We start from the raw sequence: 19107 nt of genomic DNA on the forward strand, positions 1-19107 counted from the left end.
GAATGACAGTGTGAATGAGTTTTTTAAATTTATCATGTCTTTCAAACCAAATGGTTCCTATCTTTTGTAGTTGTCTTATTTATATGTAAATATTTATATGAATGTAAATTGATTTTAGAGTTTATATTCAATATCCAACTACAAAATATGAGTAAAAAATACATACTTCAAATTTGAGAGACTATCATTGTTTTTTTACCCTCTTTAATGTCTCTATTTATACCCTCTCTCTATTTTAATCCATTGAAAGATATGATAATCATTTTATCGAAATATGTTTTGTAACAATCTTGTTCTTTGCCTTAGACATCACTTGAGAAATATGGACGAAAAGTTTTGTAAGAGAAAATTAGAAATCCTTCTGTGAAGGGATACTTCGTGATCGACAATTGCCAAGATCAATTATTATTACAATGCATCATAAATATATATTTTAAATATTTAAATTATGCCATCATTAAAAGTAATAATAAGTATGTTTAATAAATCCATAACTAATAAATATTTACAATATACAATTTGTATTTTAATTAAAAAAATATCAACCAAACATTTGTTTATAATCTATTTTTAATTGCTTACCCTAAACTTCAATTGAGAGTCATTTTTCAGTGTATATTAATTTATTAGTTGAGATGCATTAAAATAAAATCATTTTAACATTAATTTAACTAAAATAATGCTAACTTTTAAATTAGCGGCAACAAATTAGTTATATTAATGTATAGGTTTAGTTATCTATTATATTTATCTATTTAAATAAAATTATGAAATTAATGTAACTATATCTTAACTTGTGAATTTCATATCAAATTCAATTCTTAAATTTTATAATACAATAAATAATAACAATTAAAAAAATTTTATTCCATTAAATATGACCTATATAGATCACATAATATTAATTATTATTTTTTAAAAAAATTTATAATTATAATTAATTATATAATAAAAGCTAAGATTCTCTAACTAAAATTTGATTGTTTTAATTTTATAATAGTTGAAATTATAATTAATTATATGATAAAATATAACTCTAACCAAAATTATTAATTTTAGTGATAACATAATGTAAATATTAAAAATATAAATTTAAAATATATATGGAAACTAAATAGAAGATTAAAAAGCGATCATAGTGTCTGAAATTTGTACTATGTATTTATTATTGTGTAATTTTGTTAATTTTTAATTTTTTGTCAACCCAAAATTAATGTAATGTACTTTTTATTAAAATTAATTTTTTGAAAAAATTAATTAAGCTTCAAGAATATATCAATTTTTTTGGTATTTTTATGATTTGAAAGAAAAAAATTACAAATTAATTATATTTGAAAGCAAAATATTAAAATATAAATTTAGAAACATGTAAATTAAGATGTAAGACCCAAATAAAATAATCTATTATTTTATAACTGATATGACATGTGAGGACAAACAAAAACTATTAAAAATAATACATTTAATATCATTCGATTAACATTGATTTTAAAAAAAATGGATGTTAAATCAAATGTGATGACATACTTATAATTAAGACCAATTTATTAACATCGGTTATTATAAAAAATCGATATTAACACAAATGTCTGGCTTCAAAATCGAAACAACACGACTTTGTAGCTTCAAAATCAAAGCAGCACATCTTACTATTAAAAACATTACAACAGATTATCTTGACAAAATTTGAACTTTTTTATTTTTTAATTATTAGATCGGATGGACATAATTCATTGGAAACTTACTTAAGGTGCCAATGTAGTTTCACTTTGGCAGCTAGAGAGTGTCTTGCCCTAAGCGAAACAAACACCTCCTAAGTATTCGAAATTTCCAAACATTAATGCAATGTAGTGAAACTTGCTCACGCCCCACTCTTCACTGTCCAGTGTCATGGTGGAGCTTCCCAAGTCCCTCTCACCCCACCGTCTTCTCAAGCTCCTCAAAGCCGAAAAATCCCCTCTTTCCGCCCTCAATGTCTTCGACGCTGCCGTACGCCGCCCTGGCTTCAGCCCCTCCTCCGCCGTCTTCCACCACATCCTCCGCCGCGTGGCCGCCGACCCCGGCCTCCTCCTCGCCCACGCACCACGCATCATCGCCGCGATCCACTGCCCCTGCCCGGAGGATGTGCCCCTCACTCTCCTCAAAGCCTACGCCAAAACCCGCATGCCCAACGAGGCCCTGCACGTGTTTCAGACCATGCCGCACGTGTTCGGGTGCTCCCCAACCATTCGCTCCTTCAACACCCTCCTCAACGCGTTCGTCGAGTCACACCAGTGGGCGCGTGCGGAGAACTTCTTCAAGTACTTCGAGGCCGCGCGTGTTTCGCCGAACGTTGAAACCTATAATGTTCTCATGAAGGTGATGTGTAAGAAGGGTGAGTTCGAGAAGGGTAGGGGGTTGCTGACGTGGATGTGGGGTGCGGGGATGAGCCCTGATAGGATCACCTACGGGACTTTGATTGGGGGTGTGGCGAAGAGTGGGGATTTGGGGTTTGCGCTTGAGGTGTTCGATGAAATGCGTGAACGAGGGGTGGAGCCTGATGTGGTGTGTTACAACATGATCATTGACGGGTTTTTCAAAAGGGGGGATTTTGTGAAGGCAGGTGAGATGTGGGAGAGGTTGTTGAGGGAGGAATTGGTGTTTCCCAGCGTTGTGAGTTATAATGTTATGATTAGTGGGTTATGTAAGTGTGGGAGGTTTAGTGAGGGTTTGGAGATATGGGAGAGGATGAAGAAGAATGAGAGGAAGTGTGATTTGTTTACTTATAGTGCTTTGATTCACGGGTTGAGTGAGGCAGGGGATTTGGGTGGAGCGAGGAAGGTTTATGAGGAGATGGTTGGGAGAGGGGTTAGGCCTGATGTTGTTACGTGTAATGCGATGCTTAATGGGTTGTGTAAGGCGGGGAATGTTGAGGAGTGTTTTGAGTTGTGGGAGGAAATGGGGAAGTGCAGTTTGCGGAATGTGAGAAGTTATAACATATTTCTCAAGGGGTTGTTTGAGAATGGGAAGGTGGATGATGCGATGATGTTGTGGGATGGTTTGTTGGAGGCAGATTCTGCTACTTATGGTGTGGTAGTTCATGGTTTGTGTTGGAATGGGTATGTGAATAGGGCTTTGCAGGTGTTGGAAGAGGCTGAACATAGGGAAGGCGGTATGGATGTGGATGAGTTTGCTTACTCGTCACTGATAAATGCATTGTGCAAGGAAGGGAGATTAGATGAGGCAGACGGAGTTGTAGAACTTATGAATAAGCGTGGATGCAAATTTAACTCTCATGTTTGTAATGTGCTGATTGATGGTTTTGTTAAACATTCCAAACTTGACAGTGCTGTTAAAGTCTTTAGGGAAATGAGCGGCAAAGGTTGCTCACTGACTGTTGTGTCCTATAATATTCTTATAAATGGATTATTAAGAGCTGAAAGGTTTCGTGAGGCTTATGATTGCGTTAATGAAATGTTGGAGAAAGGGTGGAAGCCAGATATTATCACATACAGTACGTTGATAGGTGGTCTTTATGAGAGCAACATGATGGATGCAGCCCTTAGGTTGTGGCATCAGTTTCTGGATACAGGGCATAAGCCTGATATTATTATGTACAACATTGTCATCCATAGACTATGTTCCTCTGGCAAAGTGGAGGATGCTCTGCAGCTTTATTCAACATTGAGGCAGAAGAAGTGTGTTAATCTTGTGACTCACAATACCATCATGGAGGGGTTTTACAAAGTTGGGAACTGTGAAATGGCATCAAAGATTTGGGCTCACATCTTAGAAGATGAACTACAGCCCGACATCATCTCGTATAATATTACTCTTAAGGGGTTGTGTTCTTGTGGTAGAGTGACAGATGCAGTTGGGTTTCTAGATGATGCTTTGGTGCGTGGTTTTCTGCCAACTGCCATTACATGGAACATACTAGTTAGAGCAGTGATTTTTTAAGGAGCTTCAACTTGATTTTTTTGTGCCCTAACAGATTCGAGTAATTTTTTGAACTCCTCTACTTTTTCCTCTTGTTGATTACATCAACTACAAATGTTATACTAAAATACAAGCATTTGGCTGGTATCCCACAAGAAAAGGGATTCTTGTGATGTTTAGGTTTGAGACCAAGCATCCCTTTTTAGCATGTTTGTTTAAGATTGGTGGTTTCAACTGCTCATGTTTGATGCAAATTGCCAATACAATATTATGCTCCCTGATATTATTTTGTTGAAGGAAATTTGAGGCCCCTGGGCAAATAGCTTTTGGCTACGGCTGGTGGACTACATATAGTACAAACAGGAACATTATGTTATCAGGTACTTGGGTGCAATACAGTTTGCCTCTAGGGTACCTAAAGTTTGGAGTTGCTAAGCAGAATCGGACGGGTGTTTTGGTTTCTGGGATATTTGTCTGCGTCATGTAAATTTGAGATATTTATCTGCCTCAGGCTTTACATGAGTTGATTGTTTTCTGTAAGGCATAGGGAATTTTAGGCAGCAATTACTATACTTCTCTATTTGATTAACCGTTAAGCTGTACAGAAAGGAATGCCATTGTGTATTTATTAGTTTCTCATTAATTGCATATATGACAGAAGACACAGATATACAAGTTAGCTTCCAAATGTACATATCTAAAAACTAGTATGATAATAAGAGTGTTTTTTTTTTTTTTTTGTATTGACATAGGATGTTAAAAGTTTCATCAGCATCACTTGGTAACCCAGTTACTCAGATTTTGGTGATTCTAGTTATATCACCAATATCTGCTGTTATTGATGCCAAAGCAAAGTAGCATGATGATATCAGGCCCAAGTTATAAGCTTCCACTTGGGATTATTGCATCACGCAACATCCATTATAATTTTGTCTTCCACAGAAACTTGCATTGAATCTCAGTAACAATTAAACTTCAGTTATTTTCCTCTTCGGTATCGATCTTTCTTATTTTTCCAGTTTCTATTGACATTGTCTGTTCGTAGATGAACTGAGAAACTAAAGCCACTAGAATAGCTCCCAGAACTGCTATTTTTCTCCAATCAGTTGATGATGAGGCAACAGAATCAACTATTGCAAAGGTCAGTAAGCCAATAAAGAGGAGGTAAATGCCTTTTCTTGTTCTGCTACCAGCTTTTTCTCTGGCTACATCTTTGATTTTTTCTGCCTCTTCCTTAGCTTTCGCTTTGTCAACAGGTGCCTTCTTTCTGAGGTTCTTAAAGAATAGCCCTTCGTTTCTTCCATCCTCCATTTGAACTTCAAATTTGTCTAGTTCTTTTTCACGCTCCTGAATCTCTTGTCTGTTAAGTTCTGCAGATTCCTCAAACTCCACCATCTGGCTCTCTATGTTTGCTGTTATCTGCCAAACACAAATGAACGCAATAAGAGGTCATTACTAAGTTACATGTAGATTTTCCTTCATGCTGAGCTTGATGATTGGCAAGTGTGTTTGGCACAAGAGACAAACTTTTGCCAAACCATGGTTTGAGACTTTTCCAAATGCAAAAACCAAAACTACACTACATGGTTAACTAAAAAATTGTAGCATACTCTGGCACTAGCTTCATCTAATCCTTGGAGGGCATCTTCTCCAATCTTGTCAAACTCAGCCTTCGCTTCTTCACCAAACTGGGTCAAGTATTCAGATCTCTCATCAAAATAGTCCATAAGACGGACTTTTTGAGTTTGAAGCATGGCAATTTGGGCTAGCAGTTCTTGTTTGCGAATATCTCCTGGTTGGGGAGCTTGAGATTCAGATTGATTGGACTTGCAGAGGCACAAAACAGAATCTTTTGTGTTGAGGCATCTGCTTCGGTGGATGTTATATTTGATATAGATAGGAGTGAAGAAAGGATGAATGGATTTGAGTGCAATCATCTTTACATAACAGAACAAGCATGTATATGCTTGGGTTAGAAAACAATAGAGGGAACTCGGTGAGAAAAGGGATGCAGCAGGACGAAATTTTATGTGTTGGCTGTAAGTATTTTGGGCCTCTTGTTTTCTGTTCATTATCGTTATTTGAAACAAAGATGGAGACATCTTTTTTAGAAAGATAGAACGATACTTGGTACATTGTCTCACGCTTGAAATTACGGATGCCGTGCATACTACAAAATCAAACTTAAAAGCCAAAAAAAAAGGCCAGAAAGTTGGGAAAAAAAATAATTGGATTAAATTTGTTTTAGATCCGACTGTGAAAATCAATTTATTTCAATTTAGGTTGAACTTATGATTTCATCAAATATCATATTATTCATACTTGTATAAGTAAATGCTTATTAATTAATTATTACTTTATTTTCTCTATGGTCTTCTTTTATTCTAATTTGTCTTATTATTCTAGTAATTATTACTTTTTTAATTAAATTAATCTTTTGACGAAATTAAATGAGATTTTATATTAATATTGAAAAACATAAGTTGAACTTATAAGAGAAACTTAATTAACTTTACCTTATTTTCTTTTCCTACAGGTGTTTATTGATAATTTCATCTTTAATTTTACACTTGTTGAATTGGCTCAGAAGATAAGATGTTCGATATTTGAATTAATTCTATTATATTATATCTATAAAAATTTAAATGCTTAAGTTTAATTCTATTAAATTATATTATTATTGAAAAACATAAGTTGAACTTATAAGAGAAACTTTAATTTTATCTTATTTTCTTTTCCTGCAGGTGTTTATTGATAATTTCATCTTTAATTTTACACTTGTTGAATTGGCTCAGAAGATAAGATGTTTGATATTTGAATTAATTCTATTATATTATATGTATACAAATTTAAATGCTTAAGTTAATTTTAACTAACAGTACAAGTTCAATTTATTTTATCTTTCATTTTTCTTCTCTTCTCTTGTAAGTTGTAAGTATATTTAAGAAACTTATTCAAAAGAAGTAACTTTTGTGAATAATGACCCAGAATCAGCGTGAACAAACTAAATGGATTGGCCCAAAAGATTTTGAACCAAATCTCAAGGGCATGGGTAGGCGTACCATGCAATTTGCACCCAGCATAACTTGCAAAAATTTCATTTTGCCCTTCCATAAGAGATTGCCCAATCCGTAAGTGATTCATTCGATTTTTTAAAATTTTTTATTTATAAATTAATGGCCCAAGTAGGAATTAAAATTGTGACTTATGTTATTAACACAACTTTCTAACTGAGTTAATAAACGAATTATGTTATAAAATAATTAATGTCATTATATATAATACTAAAACTTTTAATGTATATTTAATGTATATGTAAATTTAAATAATAAATTTGTGACAATTAATTTTGATATAATAATTAATATGTTTACATATATGAATTTTTATGAAACCTATGATTTTTATTTAAAATTTATATATGTAAAAAATATATTATTAGATCAAAATTAATTGTAATAAGGTCAAAAAATAATTAGTAGATTTATGTTAATAAACCTATGATTTTTATTTACAATTTATATATGCAAACAAATTAATTATTAGATCAAAATTAATTGTCACAAAATTTATTATCTAAATTTACATATGCATTAAATATACATTAGAAATTTTAATGTTACATATAACGACATTAATTATTTTATAACATAATTAACCTATTAGCTCAGTTGCTTAAAGCGTTGTGTTAATAACCCGAAAGTCATATGTTTGATTTCTGCATGGACCATTAATTTTAAATTAATTCATAAAACATATTTTTGAAAAAAAAAATAAAAAATCATATGTCAATTTGTATCCGTAAGCCTCATACGGATTGACCAATCTGTATCAGATTTATAGAAGGGCAAAACGGGGATCGCACTATTGTGTTAGGTGTACCAACAATTGTAAAGCATATTTTTGGAAAAAAAAAATTAAAAATCATATGGGCCACTTATAGATTGGACAATCCGTAAACCTCGTATGGATTGACCAATCCGTATGAGGCTTATGGATTGTCTAATCCGTATCAATTTTACGAAAGGACAAAACGAGAATCACGTTATTGTGCTAGGTGTACTAGCAATTGTAAAACATATTTTTGAAAAAAAAAATTAAAAATCATATGGACCACTTTCAGATTAGGCAATCCGTAAGCCTTCGTATGAGACTTATGGATTGACCAATCCGTATCAATTTTACAAAGGACAAAATGTGTTGTGTTGGGTGTACTAGCAATTGTGCTGGGGGAGCGTAGCAACAACCAAATCTCAAACATGAACATGAAAGTTAAAACAATAAATACACCCACAAATCTATACAAATTAATGCAAATCCCAGGATATAAAAATACTAAAAAAAAATCTTCAGCAAGTAAACAGAGCTGTCCAACCTCAAGCTATTATCTTCAATGAGCATTTCCAGCTACCTTCTTGTACCTGTACCTCTTTGCAACCCAGAGATACACAAGGAAATTGAGAAAGCTGAGAACGGTCAAAAGCCAGTAGAAGTAGTCAAGATGACCTCTATTTAGATTGTCTGGAATCCAACCAAGCTTACCATGTCTTGTGGTAACCTTAGTTACAATAATGACAAGAAGGGTGCTAATGTAATTTCCCAACGCATTAGTTGTGAGTGAGAGAGCCATACCAAGGCTTCTCATAGCATCTGGTGCCTGACCATAAAAGAACTCTAAGGAACCAATGTTGGTGAAAACTTCTGCACATCCAACAAGAAAATATTGTGGTACTTGCCAGAAGATTGACAAGGGGATGGTCTCAACATCATAGTAGTTGTTTTTCCTGACTATGCCGAGGCGATAGACTTCTAGAATGCCAGCAACAACCATGGCTATAGTGGAGATCACAAGGCCAATTCCCATTCTTTGGAGTTGTGTGAATCCTTGTTTGTGGCCAGTGTACTTGCTTGCAAATGGGACAATGAAGCGGTCATACACCGGAGCCCAGAAGATGACACTTAGGGTGTCAAAAATGGTGAGGGATGCTGATGGGATTTTGAAGTGAGGACCAATGCGCTGGTCCATTGTGTTGCCTTGGAGAACAAACATGGTGCTCATTTGACCGTACACAGTTGCAAAGGCAATCAATGATGCCCAAACTGGGAGTAATGAGATTACTGATTTGAGTTCCTCAACTTGTGTTACTGTGCAAAGCCTCCAAGGATTTGACAAGTCTTTGGTATGATCAGATTCGGTCTCTACAGCTGCCTTATCCAAACACCTAGATGGAATCAGCATATTTTGTGATCAGAAGAGGCATAATATAAATCAAAGTTTAGGGTGAAAGTGTAACAACAAATGCTTATGGTGAAGTCTAATAAAAAATGCTTATACAATAAAAGTCAGAGTAAATTATACTTGCACCTTCTCAGATTTCGTAAGATTGCAAAAATTGTCTCTGCTTTTTTAACTTTTACAACAACCTTCCTCATAGTGGAACACAATGTAATGTTATTCAAAGGAGATTAGAGTAATGTGAAAGAGTGTTAGTGTAATATTTTTCAAACAATTAAGGGAGGCTAGTACAGGGGTAGAAAAAATAGGAGGGTTTTGTGCAATCACAGGAAATCTCAAGAGATGTCAATATAATTTACTCCAAAAGTTATTACTTATTAGTTGATTTGATTATTGATTATTTTAATGAGACAATCACAAGATAGTACTTTTTGTTGACTATAATATAAATATCTATATCCTACACGTAAAAGTTAGAATAGTAAATGAAGACTGTGCCCAAACAAAAGAAAATGAATAGCATATGAATATTTCATTTTATGACTGATGATGACTATAATATAAAGATATGAATAGTAGAAGTTTCTTTTATAACTCACTTGAAGCGGTTTGTGTGATCAAGCTTGCGGCTCCCTTTGATGACAGATTCTAGATCTATTGTCTCATGAAGAAGAGATTTATCATTGGGCACTTGAAGACCGATTTTCCTCAAGGCTGCAACTATTACTTGACAAATCCTTGTAAGGGGACTGCCTCCAGGTATTTGGAGTCTGTAGAGCCGGCTACCACCAAAGAAAAATATAATTGCAATGACCATTGCAACAGCAGGAACTCCAAAACCCCATCCCCAGCCAACATTCATCTGTATCCAAACTAACACTGAGGAAGCAACAAGAGCACCAATATTAATAGAGAAGTAAAACCAATTGAAGAAAGAGCTCTTCTTTATTTTCTCTTTCTCGTCCGAATCATCAAATTGGTCTGCACCAAAAGCTGAGACACATGGCTTGATACCACCAGTTCCAAGAGCAATCAGGTAGAGTGCTATGAAGCAAGTTGCGGTTTGTGCAGATGTTGGATGGCAACCATTAGCATCACATGATGGCTTTAGTCCAGGGGCAGAAGCAGACAATGTTAAGAGTATCATCCCCTGCATAGTAAATAAACATTTATTAAAAAAGTTATTTCTTGCTGTGTTATCCATTCATTATTCATTAAAGGGCTTCGAAAGGCAGTTCAAATATAGCAAAAGTTGAAATCACTTTAAAATTTCAAATGGAATAAATAAAATCTGTTAAAAGATAGAAAAGAAAGTTAGAAGATAAAACTGTTGATATCAGATTGTTCTCAAACCAAAGTGAAACTGAACATATTGTTCCCTCAATTGAGTTGAAAGCAACATGAATGGAATTTGATTGGCTTAAAATTCAGGAAAATCAATAAATAAAATAAAGTCAAGAACCTAAACAGTTTGGATTTTTCCTGCAAGAGTAATATAGGACATAAAGACATGAATAAGCACCAAACAAGCTTTACATGTTAATCAAAACATCGATTCTTTTCATCTTTGAACTTAATAGGCATTAAAATAAAATATAAACTGAGGTCAGAAGAGTGAAAACTAAATGCCTTTAGCATAACATGGGGACTCAACAAACAAGAAAAAAAAAATCTCTAAACTTACAATAACATAGACAATTGAGAAACTGGAAATTGTCCAGTATCTTCCCAAGTATGAATCAGCTAGAAAGGCTCCAATCAATGGTGTGATGTAGCATGTGCCTGACCAGGTTGTGACATTATTTGCAGCGGTTGCATTTCCCTGGTTGAAACGCTCCCGAAGATAGTTCACCAGGTTTGTACTCATACCATAGTATGCCAATCTCTCAGAACATTCATTTCCTGCCACACATGGTTTAATTAAAAACTCAACATCTTAGGATCCTGAAATTTTAGTACAAGCATATGTACTAAACTTCAGACATATTATGTAAGCTTAGACAACATAGTTTCTAAGATAAAAATTAACAAAAAAAATAAAATAAAAGAAACCAATACCAAGAATAAAATAGCAAGCTTTCCAATTTCCAGTCTTTTTCTTGTTGGCAGGTTTTTTGGAGATGGTAATGGTCCCATCTTGTGTATATATGTCATCTTCTGCCATAGTGTCGATGCAGTTCCCTATTAGCTGGTTCTTTTTTTCTGTGTTATATCTTCAAAGGCTCACTCTCCTACAAAAAATTAGTTGACTTCTTAAGATAAATGAATAGACAGATAATCATCATAGAAACCAAGTGACACAATTGTAAATTGAATTGGCCAATTGGGCTATTTGGAATTAACAAAAACAGGAACAACGATAGAATCTTATATAGACACGAGTGGAGTAGTGGACCCCTTAATTTAGAACTTCAACAACAAATTGCGTGTCATAATAAGATATCCTAAATTCATTAATTTTTTGGTCCTTTTTGCAGCATGCGCGTAATGATACCACAATCACCCAAAAAGAGTGCTGCATGATAGCAACACCAAACAGAAACGATAGATACCACCATATGTGGGAATGCACATTCCACTTTCACACTATAACAAAAAGTGTAAACACTTACAGAAAAGGAGATCTCTAATAGCATACAAGTTTGTAAAATTGGGAGCTTTTGGCATACGGGTTCAATCCCCCCGCCCCCCAAAAGCCCCCTTCTGCCATGAATGAAGGTAGAGTTGATGGTATCACATAATACAAAAATTCATGGCATATGATGAAAAAAACTGAATACAAAACAAAAAAAAATCAAATAACATACAGTTCAAAGCAAAAAACAACTACTAAGACTGACGTCAAGATGATTAAATTTGTGGACCATGCTTACGATGGAAACAATTACATGCAAAGAAAAATCAAAATACAATTCCATTAGATGGAGTTACTTGTGTGTCTTTGTACTCTTAGAAAAATGAAATTACACTTCTAAGGTCTAACAGAAGAACACTACAAGAAACACCTATAGGATGGTTTGTGACTAAATAATCGTATAAAACTATTTTATTTTACACCCTCAGTGTGCATAACCTATCTTTTGATAAATAAGAGAGAAAAACTATATCTAAGTTTTCTCATATTCTACAATAATATATGAATATGTATCAAGAAACCAATAATTCAATATTAGTTAAAAGATTTCAAGAGACCCACCAAACCGAAAACTGATACGATGAGAAGAAAGAAGGAGAAGAATATACGAAGAATAATGCACGGAAGTGCAGAAAAGTACAATATTATTAACAAAGAGGAATCTTATTAACAAAGAGGAGGGGGGGTTTGCACCTTTTTGGAGAGTGAACGTTTACCACAAAATACGAGCAATACTATAGACACCAAAGCGCTAAATAATGTATCACCGAAAACAGTGCTGTGTGTGTATATCACGAAAGTAGCTGCGTCCAATCACGTCACGATTTGTCCAATAATGGTCTTCTGTGGTCTCGTGTATCTTCTGTCCTTTATTTCTTTTAGGTAAGTGTTTATTTATATACATGAATAAGGACACATTTTGGGTATAAGGGGATATTTCGTTTCGATAAGAGTCATGTACATTTCAGTATCAATTTTTTTTACACTCATAATCAAATAGACAAATACTTCATTAATATTCATTATTTTTTGTTTTTTTTTTAAATATTAAATCATTTATCATATTTCTAAATTTTTTTTATCTTCTCTCTCTAAGAGTAATAACATTAGATACCCATTGATTTTTTTCCTTTTCGAGAATGAAAATGAAACATCCCCTTTTACCCAGTATGCATCCTTATTCATGTATATAATAACTTACTACAATAAAAAAAACAACTATGAATAATTAATTAAAAGGTAATTTCTTAATAATACCACAAAAAGTATTATTAAATTAGAATGAAAATTGTGTTCTTGTCTGTTTAAATTTAAAAGGTAATTTTTTAATAATACCACAAAAAGTATTTTCTTAACAAAAAATACTATAATATAAATTTGAATAGTAAAATTGCTATTTTTTCATTCTTTCAATTAGATATTTTTAAATTTTTCTTCTTCTTGGTCTCTTATAGATGTATATAAGTATTGTTCACATGCTACCAACTAGCCGAAAAAAATTCTCTCAATTATCTCAAACTATTTTTTTAAAGAATTATCTTCCATTATTATATGTTTTTATCTTCATTTGTATCATATTTTAAACTATCTATTCCTTTCAGTTTACAATCTTTAATCTTCATCACTAAATTAAAATTTTCTATTTTTTTTTTAAGAAATTGTCTATAATTAAAAATAATTTGAAATTCTAATTTAAATTATTCATTGTAAATTCAAAATATATTTTATATATTTAAAGATATTTTTTTTTGTTATAAATAATTGTGAGAAGTAATAAGAACACACTCTCTAACAAAGTCTTTCTAATTGATTAAGTTTTATTAAAAACTAAAAAATAGGATTAAAAATCATTAAAGGATGAGGATTTACCAAAGTTTGTCATTTTCAATAAATTTTGTAACACAATAATTTTCATAATGCTTGATTAAGCTTTTTTATTTAGATTATAATATTAATTAATTTTTTAAGTGTCTATAGTTAAGTAGTTAATTTTGAAATGATAGTTTGTTATGTTAGTAGCTTGTTTATGTATGTCATATTTTATGTGGGTTTTGATAAATTTTAGATTGTTAGGACTCAAGTGGATGGGCCTTTGGTCATGAAAAAGGGTGGTAAGTTTAGTGAAGTATAGGGTGTGAAGAGAAAGAAGATTTAGGCTTCACATGACTTATTTGAAAGCCTGAATTTTGCATCTTATGTAGTGCGCATATAGTTAAGTCAAGTTGACCAACAAAGTCAACAATGTTTGTTTTTGATAAACAAGTACACTTATGAAAGCATGATTTCTCATGATATTTTAGTCAAATTTCATCATTTGAAGGGTCAAAATGACATTTTCTTTTTATGGATATTTTTGCAATTTTTATTAAGTAAGAACCTTTTTGTTATTTTGATATTTATTACTTTAATGTTTTGTCACATTAGGAATTTTCTTATTTATATGTAGATAAGACCTCTTGTGACAACTGACACTGAATTAGAACATTTGAGATTTTTTTTAATTTATCAACCTCTTGGTATTCTTTTGAATCAACAAGTTGTTGAATCCTTACTCTGATCCATCACGTATTAAGGTTGAAGTTCTTTGTTGTCATGCCGAGGAAATCTGGCAAGAACCCTGGCGTTGCCGTCATCGATGAGTCCTTGAACATCGTGTGATATGATTTGATTCACGTGATTACTTTTATTTGACTATGTTGGGATCACCTTTTTTTTTAATATGCATTTAGTTTGGCTTAAATTTAAAGATGATCTCATACAATTCAATCTAAAATGGTAGATGAAATATTTTTTAGTTTTTATTCTATTTTTGTAAAAAGTAGTAAATAAATTTAAGAAGTTGAAATACATAATAAATATACATTTTATTTTTTTTTATTAATTATCAATATAGTCAAACAATAGTAAATCATGGTAAAAACGACTTTTAAGCTAGTTAACATAAAATCTAATAAGCTAATCATACATGATAATTTATGATTTGGTAGCAATATTAAAAACTCTTTATATGTTCTGTGCATAAATATTTTGTCTTTTGTATATAGAAACTAATTCAGACTATTAAATATATTGTTTCACAAGTCAGTCACTAGAAGTAAAAATTAATACAACTAGTCAACTAGCCATTCTAGGTAGTAAACATTTTTTTAATTTATATAGTGAATTTTTTTAATTTTGTCCTTTCTATTTGTTGATTTAGGTCGCTTGGGTCTGCTAGTTGATTTAGGCCTATCGGTCAAATTAAGCTGATTTGGGGGAAATGTTTTCCCGCACTCCTTTTTCTTAGTACCCCCAACTTATGTTTGTTTGTTAAATTCCTATTTTACCTCTATCCACCCTCACATTATGTTAAGTTTCAGTTGAGTATATTCTTCTCAAGATACATGACATAAACTTTTTTCTATCAAAAGGATATTTTTGTCAAAAAAAAGTCGAAAAGTGGGAATATAAAACAAGTGAAAATAACAAGTCCCCTTATTAGACTAGCTGATTCACAATTAGTTAATCTAGAACAACTAGGGTTGGAGAGGACCTAAGGCAAGTGTATGAGGTAAAAACTACACCTCCTAAGCTTTGCAATTTTCATAGTCCAAATACAATTCCTATTTCTGAAAGTGACTTTGATTAGCCATGCTCCTATGATCTCAATGCTTGTTTTGCTGACATAATTTGACTCTTATTTTTGTGTTCTTGGAATACTTTTTGAAGATTATTTTTTTATTTCTTGTTCATATCATGGATTTTTTTTAAAATGAAACATCATGGATGTTCTTATACAACTCTGGTTGGTTATTTAACTTATTCATACTTTGAATCATGAGATATATATCTTATATTGTTCTGTAATGTACATTCTAATATTTTGTTGTGTATAATTATAAAGTACTTGGTTCTTTTGGTGATGCCAATAAAGATTTTGAAAATTGAATCGGACTGGCCGGTTCAATTGGTTAAACCATGAATCGGCCTATCCTCTGATTTTACAAGACTATAAAACCTCTCAATAATGGAATCGGCAGAAAACCGATGCAACTGGTTAAAAACTGCAATAATTAGTATGAACAAGCAATTCTTCGATTTTGAATGGTTAGACTAAGAGCATCTCCAATAAATATTCTTCTAAGAAGATCTTAACTTCAAGATATTATCTTTCTAAGATCCATTATTGGAGCAAGTTGTTGGATTTCCACATTGAGATCTAGTTCTTCTACAAGAACATTGAGATCTAGTTCTTCTACAAGAACTTCCAATGTATGCAATGATTAAAAAATTGATTTTTTACTCCCCCCCCCCAACATCTACAGGAAGCAACTACTAGCAACAAAAACAAATGGAGCTTTGAAGGAAGGAGAAAGATTCCTCTTAGGCCCATTCCCCCCCCCCCCCTATTCACCACAATAAGGCTTCGTAAGGCTTGGAGGAGCGATGCGACACAAAGAGGAAATGGTGCATGGAGGGGAACAAAATGCGTGGGTGGCAAAAGAAGGAAAGGGTGGAGGAAGGGTGTGGACTGGGAAAGAAAAAAGAGAGGATGGGGGGGGGGGAGAGAAGGAAAGGGAAAAAAATGAGGGATGAGAGAGGATGAGGGGTTGAGAAGGGGTCGGGTGAGGTAGGGGGTGGTGTTTCAGTGAATGTTAGTTGAATGTTTTAACCGTTTACACACAACACAAATGCATTTGCAAATCTAGTATTAGTTTGACTTTGAAGGGACTTTTCACACTAAAAGATTTTAGAAATAGTATTACATATAAATTGGGTCATTTTTCACATTCTTATTCTTATTCCCATTGTCTTTCTCAATTTCCCCACAATTCCTATTTTGAATCTTGTTTTGTTTGTTCCTTGTTATATGGATCCAAATGAATTAAACGACAAGCTTATTTCATGATTAAAATCATGTAATTTATTATTTTAAAATAAATTATAAACATCCTCTGCCGTTGTTTTCTTTCTTGTCACTATCACCTCCATTAATGTATGAAAATTCTCAATTCCTCCTCATTTCATTCCCTACTTGTCACTACCACTAGATTCTTAAAATTCTCAAACCTTTCCTTCAATACCACAAAACACTTCCATTGTGTTCCATAAGCCTCCCAATAGTTCTAGTCTCAAACCTTTCCTTCAATCTCAATGCCACAAGGAGATAAAAGAAAGTTATTTATAAAATGTCAAAAAGAGACAAAAAAAGATGTGAAGAGAGTATTTGATGTGCTCAAACCTTGATTTGCAATTACATACTTACAATATACATACAAGAAAAGTTCATCAACAATTTCAAACAAACCAAGTGAAACATAATTAAGAAAATTTTGATCATAAAAATAAAAAAATAAAATTTTTTAACTCAATGTTATTTTTGTATCAATGTTATGTGCTATGTTGAATTTAAGTTGTGTTGATAAATAAATATTTTAATCATTAAAAAATTATTTTTGAATTAATTTTTTCATGATTAAAATCATGTAATTTATTATTTTAAAATAAATTATAAACAAATATTAGAACATAAATCGTCTAATACCTTTAAAAATAATTTTAGATAACAAAATAAGATATAATATTAAATATTAAATAAAAATAAAAATAGATTTTGAAAATGATATAATATTATAAAATTTTAAAAAATAATTAAGATTTAAAAATAAGATTTTTCAGAAACTTTAGACTAGTTACTGTGATGTTATGCTCGCTTTTAGGCATCCCTGGACGCGAGAGATACCCCTTTTATAAAGCGGAAAGTGCATTCCCCTCATATTTCTATCGACGTGGGACTCCATGATAGGTAAAATGATTTAATAACTGATAATTCAAGCCTCAGTGCAGGACATGAGGGTATCTATCGATGTGAGACTTATTTAGAGAACTGCCATTGTTAAACTGATGATATAGATGTGGGACTACTTCTTATGCCTCAACATGATGTGGGAGTGGGACTATTGCTAGCTTAATATATGCTTAGTTTAAATCACTACTCACAATTAAAATAGTCCTTGCAATATTCAATATTTTAGCTTTGGTCCTTGTTGTTACTTAATTTTCATAGCACTTGTTTGCTGCTTACGCTTGTCATGTGATAACATGTTACTTAATACCATTTTTAATTAGTCTATGTCATTCATCTTTTGAAAGTGCAGTGTGATTTCAAAGGATATTTTATAGATCAATAAAGCATCTCTATTAGTGTAGTAGTAGTACTTTCACATAAAAAAAAACAAAATCTCTATTAGTACATGTAGCCACTCTAGTGTTTCAACATTTAAAGTGCCTAGGCATATATTTATTACACACTAGCTAGGCACAGTTTTTGCATGTCTTTAACCCTAAATTGAAAGCGTGCAGTAACAATATTATTCCTTTGTGTGCAGGGAGAATAGAAGAGGTAAAGTGAAGGTTGAGTTTCACAATTCATATTTAATACACTGATCATATAGTTGGCTTGGAGTAGAGGAATTAATGCATACACACAGTGTAAAGCAAAAGGTTTGGCACCTCTTATTTTTATCTCTACACCTAGCTTTCTACCTCATAATTTTATCCCTTCTAAGTTTTCTATCAAAGTTAATAAGCTCTAGATTTTTCAATTTAAAGAAGCCTTATATTTTGGCACCTCTTAATTTTTCTATTTAAATATTATGATTGAATTCTCATCAAGTCACCGATTTTTTTTAAATATGATTGTTATTTAATGAAATTGGAAAATTAAAATTAAGCACAAAACTTAATAACATGCCATATTACTATAAAAACATGTTTTTTAAATTATAATTCCTTTGGGTGTAATAAATATATGTCTAGGCTTAAATGTCGATAATTGTAGTTAGCCCACCCACCATCAATTTTTAGCCAAAAAAAATAGTGTTACTAATTGTATAAGGAATATGAAGTTAACTCCATAACAAGTATTATAAGACATTATAATGTGGCCTATAGATTCATGATAGTTAGGTTAGGACTCATAGTAACTGCTCCCATTGCAACCCTCATAGTTATGCAGTTGAATGTGAATAACACAATATCAAGTACTTCTGCTTATTCAATATTCACCATTTATTATTGTTATTAATTTTTTTTTGACAATTTCAGTATGGAGTATGTAAGTAACAAAGGTTACCATATGAAATTTTTTATTCTGCAGTTTTGTATAAATTTTTTATTTAAAAATATGAAATTTTTATACGTTGCTGTGTATGAAATATGAAATTTCTTGATATATAAAAATATAAAGAAAATAATATTTTTTAATGTATATATATATATATAATTATTTAATAATAATATTTTCATAATTTCTTTAAAAAAGACTATCTAAGACGGT

The 19107-nt window shown here is 32.2% G+C and overlaps 3 protein-coding genes across 4 annotated transcripts; 1 reads left to right on the forward strand and 2 right to left on the reverse strand.

Annotated features, from left to right (window-relative positions):
• Window positions 1-1764: 1764 nt before the first annotated feature.
• On the forward strand, window positions 1765-6032 carry LOC100819721 (pentatricopeptide repeat-containing protein At3g09060). Its single transcript, XM_041017065.1, has one exon. It carries the CDS (start codon window positions 1891-1893, stop codon window positions 3937-3939), a length of 2049 nt encoding a protein of 682 aa, XP_040872999.1. The 5' UTR covers window positions 1765-1890; the 3' UTR covers window positions 3940-6032.
• Window positions 4894-6020, reverse strand: LOC100802123 (uncharacterized). Its single transcript, XM_003530209.5, has 2 exons — window positions 5529-6020; window positions 4894-5337 (listed from the first exon to the last, which is right to left on the reverse strand). Exons 1-2 carry the CDS (start codon window positions 6018-6020, stop codon window positions 4894-4896), a joined length of 936 nt encoding a protein of 311 aa, XP_003530257.2.
• Window positions 6033-8184: 2152 nt separating the features above from the next.
• On the reverse strand, window positions 8185-12546 carry LOC100820254 (protein NRT1/ PTR FAMILY 8.1). 2 transcript variants are annotated; one of them, XM_006583566.3, is made up of 5 exons: window positions 12483-12546; window positions 11213-11385; window positions 10839-11056; window positions 9754-10304; window positions 8185-9140 (listed from the first exon to the last, which is right to left on the reverse strand). In XM_006583566.3, the coding sequence occupies exons 2-5, from the start codon at window positions 11316-11318 to the stop codon at window positions 8309-8311; spliced, it is 1707 nt and encodes a 568-aa protein (XP_006583629.1). In that variant the 5' UTR covers window positions 11319-11385; window positions 12483-12546; the 3' UTR covers window positions 8185-8308. The 2 variants fall into 2 exon arrangements, with proteins under 2 accessions (XP_006583629.1, XP_003529142.1); XM_003529094.4 differs by having other exon boundaries at window positions 12351-12487.
• Window positions 12547-19107: the final 6561 nt, after the last annotated feature.

The sequence above is a fragment of the Glycine max genome, chromosome 7 (genome assembly GCF_000004515.6).
Source record: "Glycine max cultivar Williams 82 chromosome 7, Glycine_max_v4.0, whole genome shotgun sequence".
NCBI classification, from domain to species: domain Eukaryota; kingdom Viridiplantae; phylum Streptophyta; class Magnoliopsida; order Fabales; family Fabaceae; genus Glycine; species Glycine max.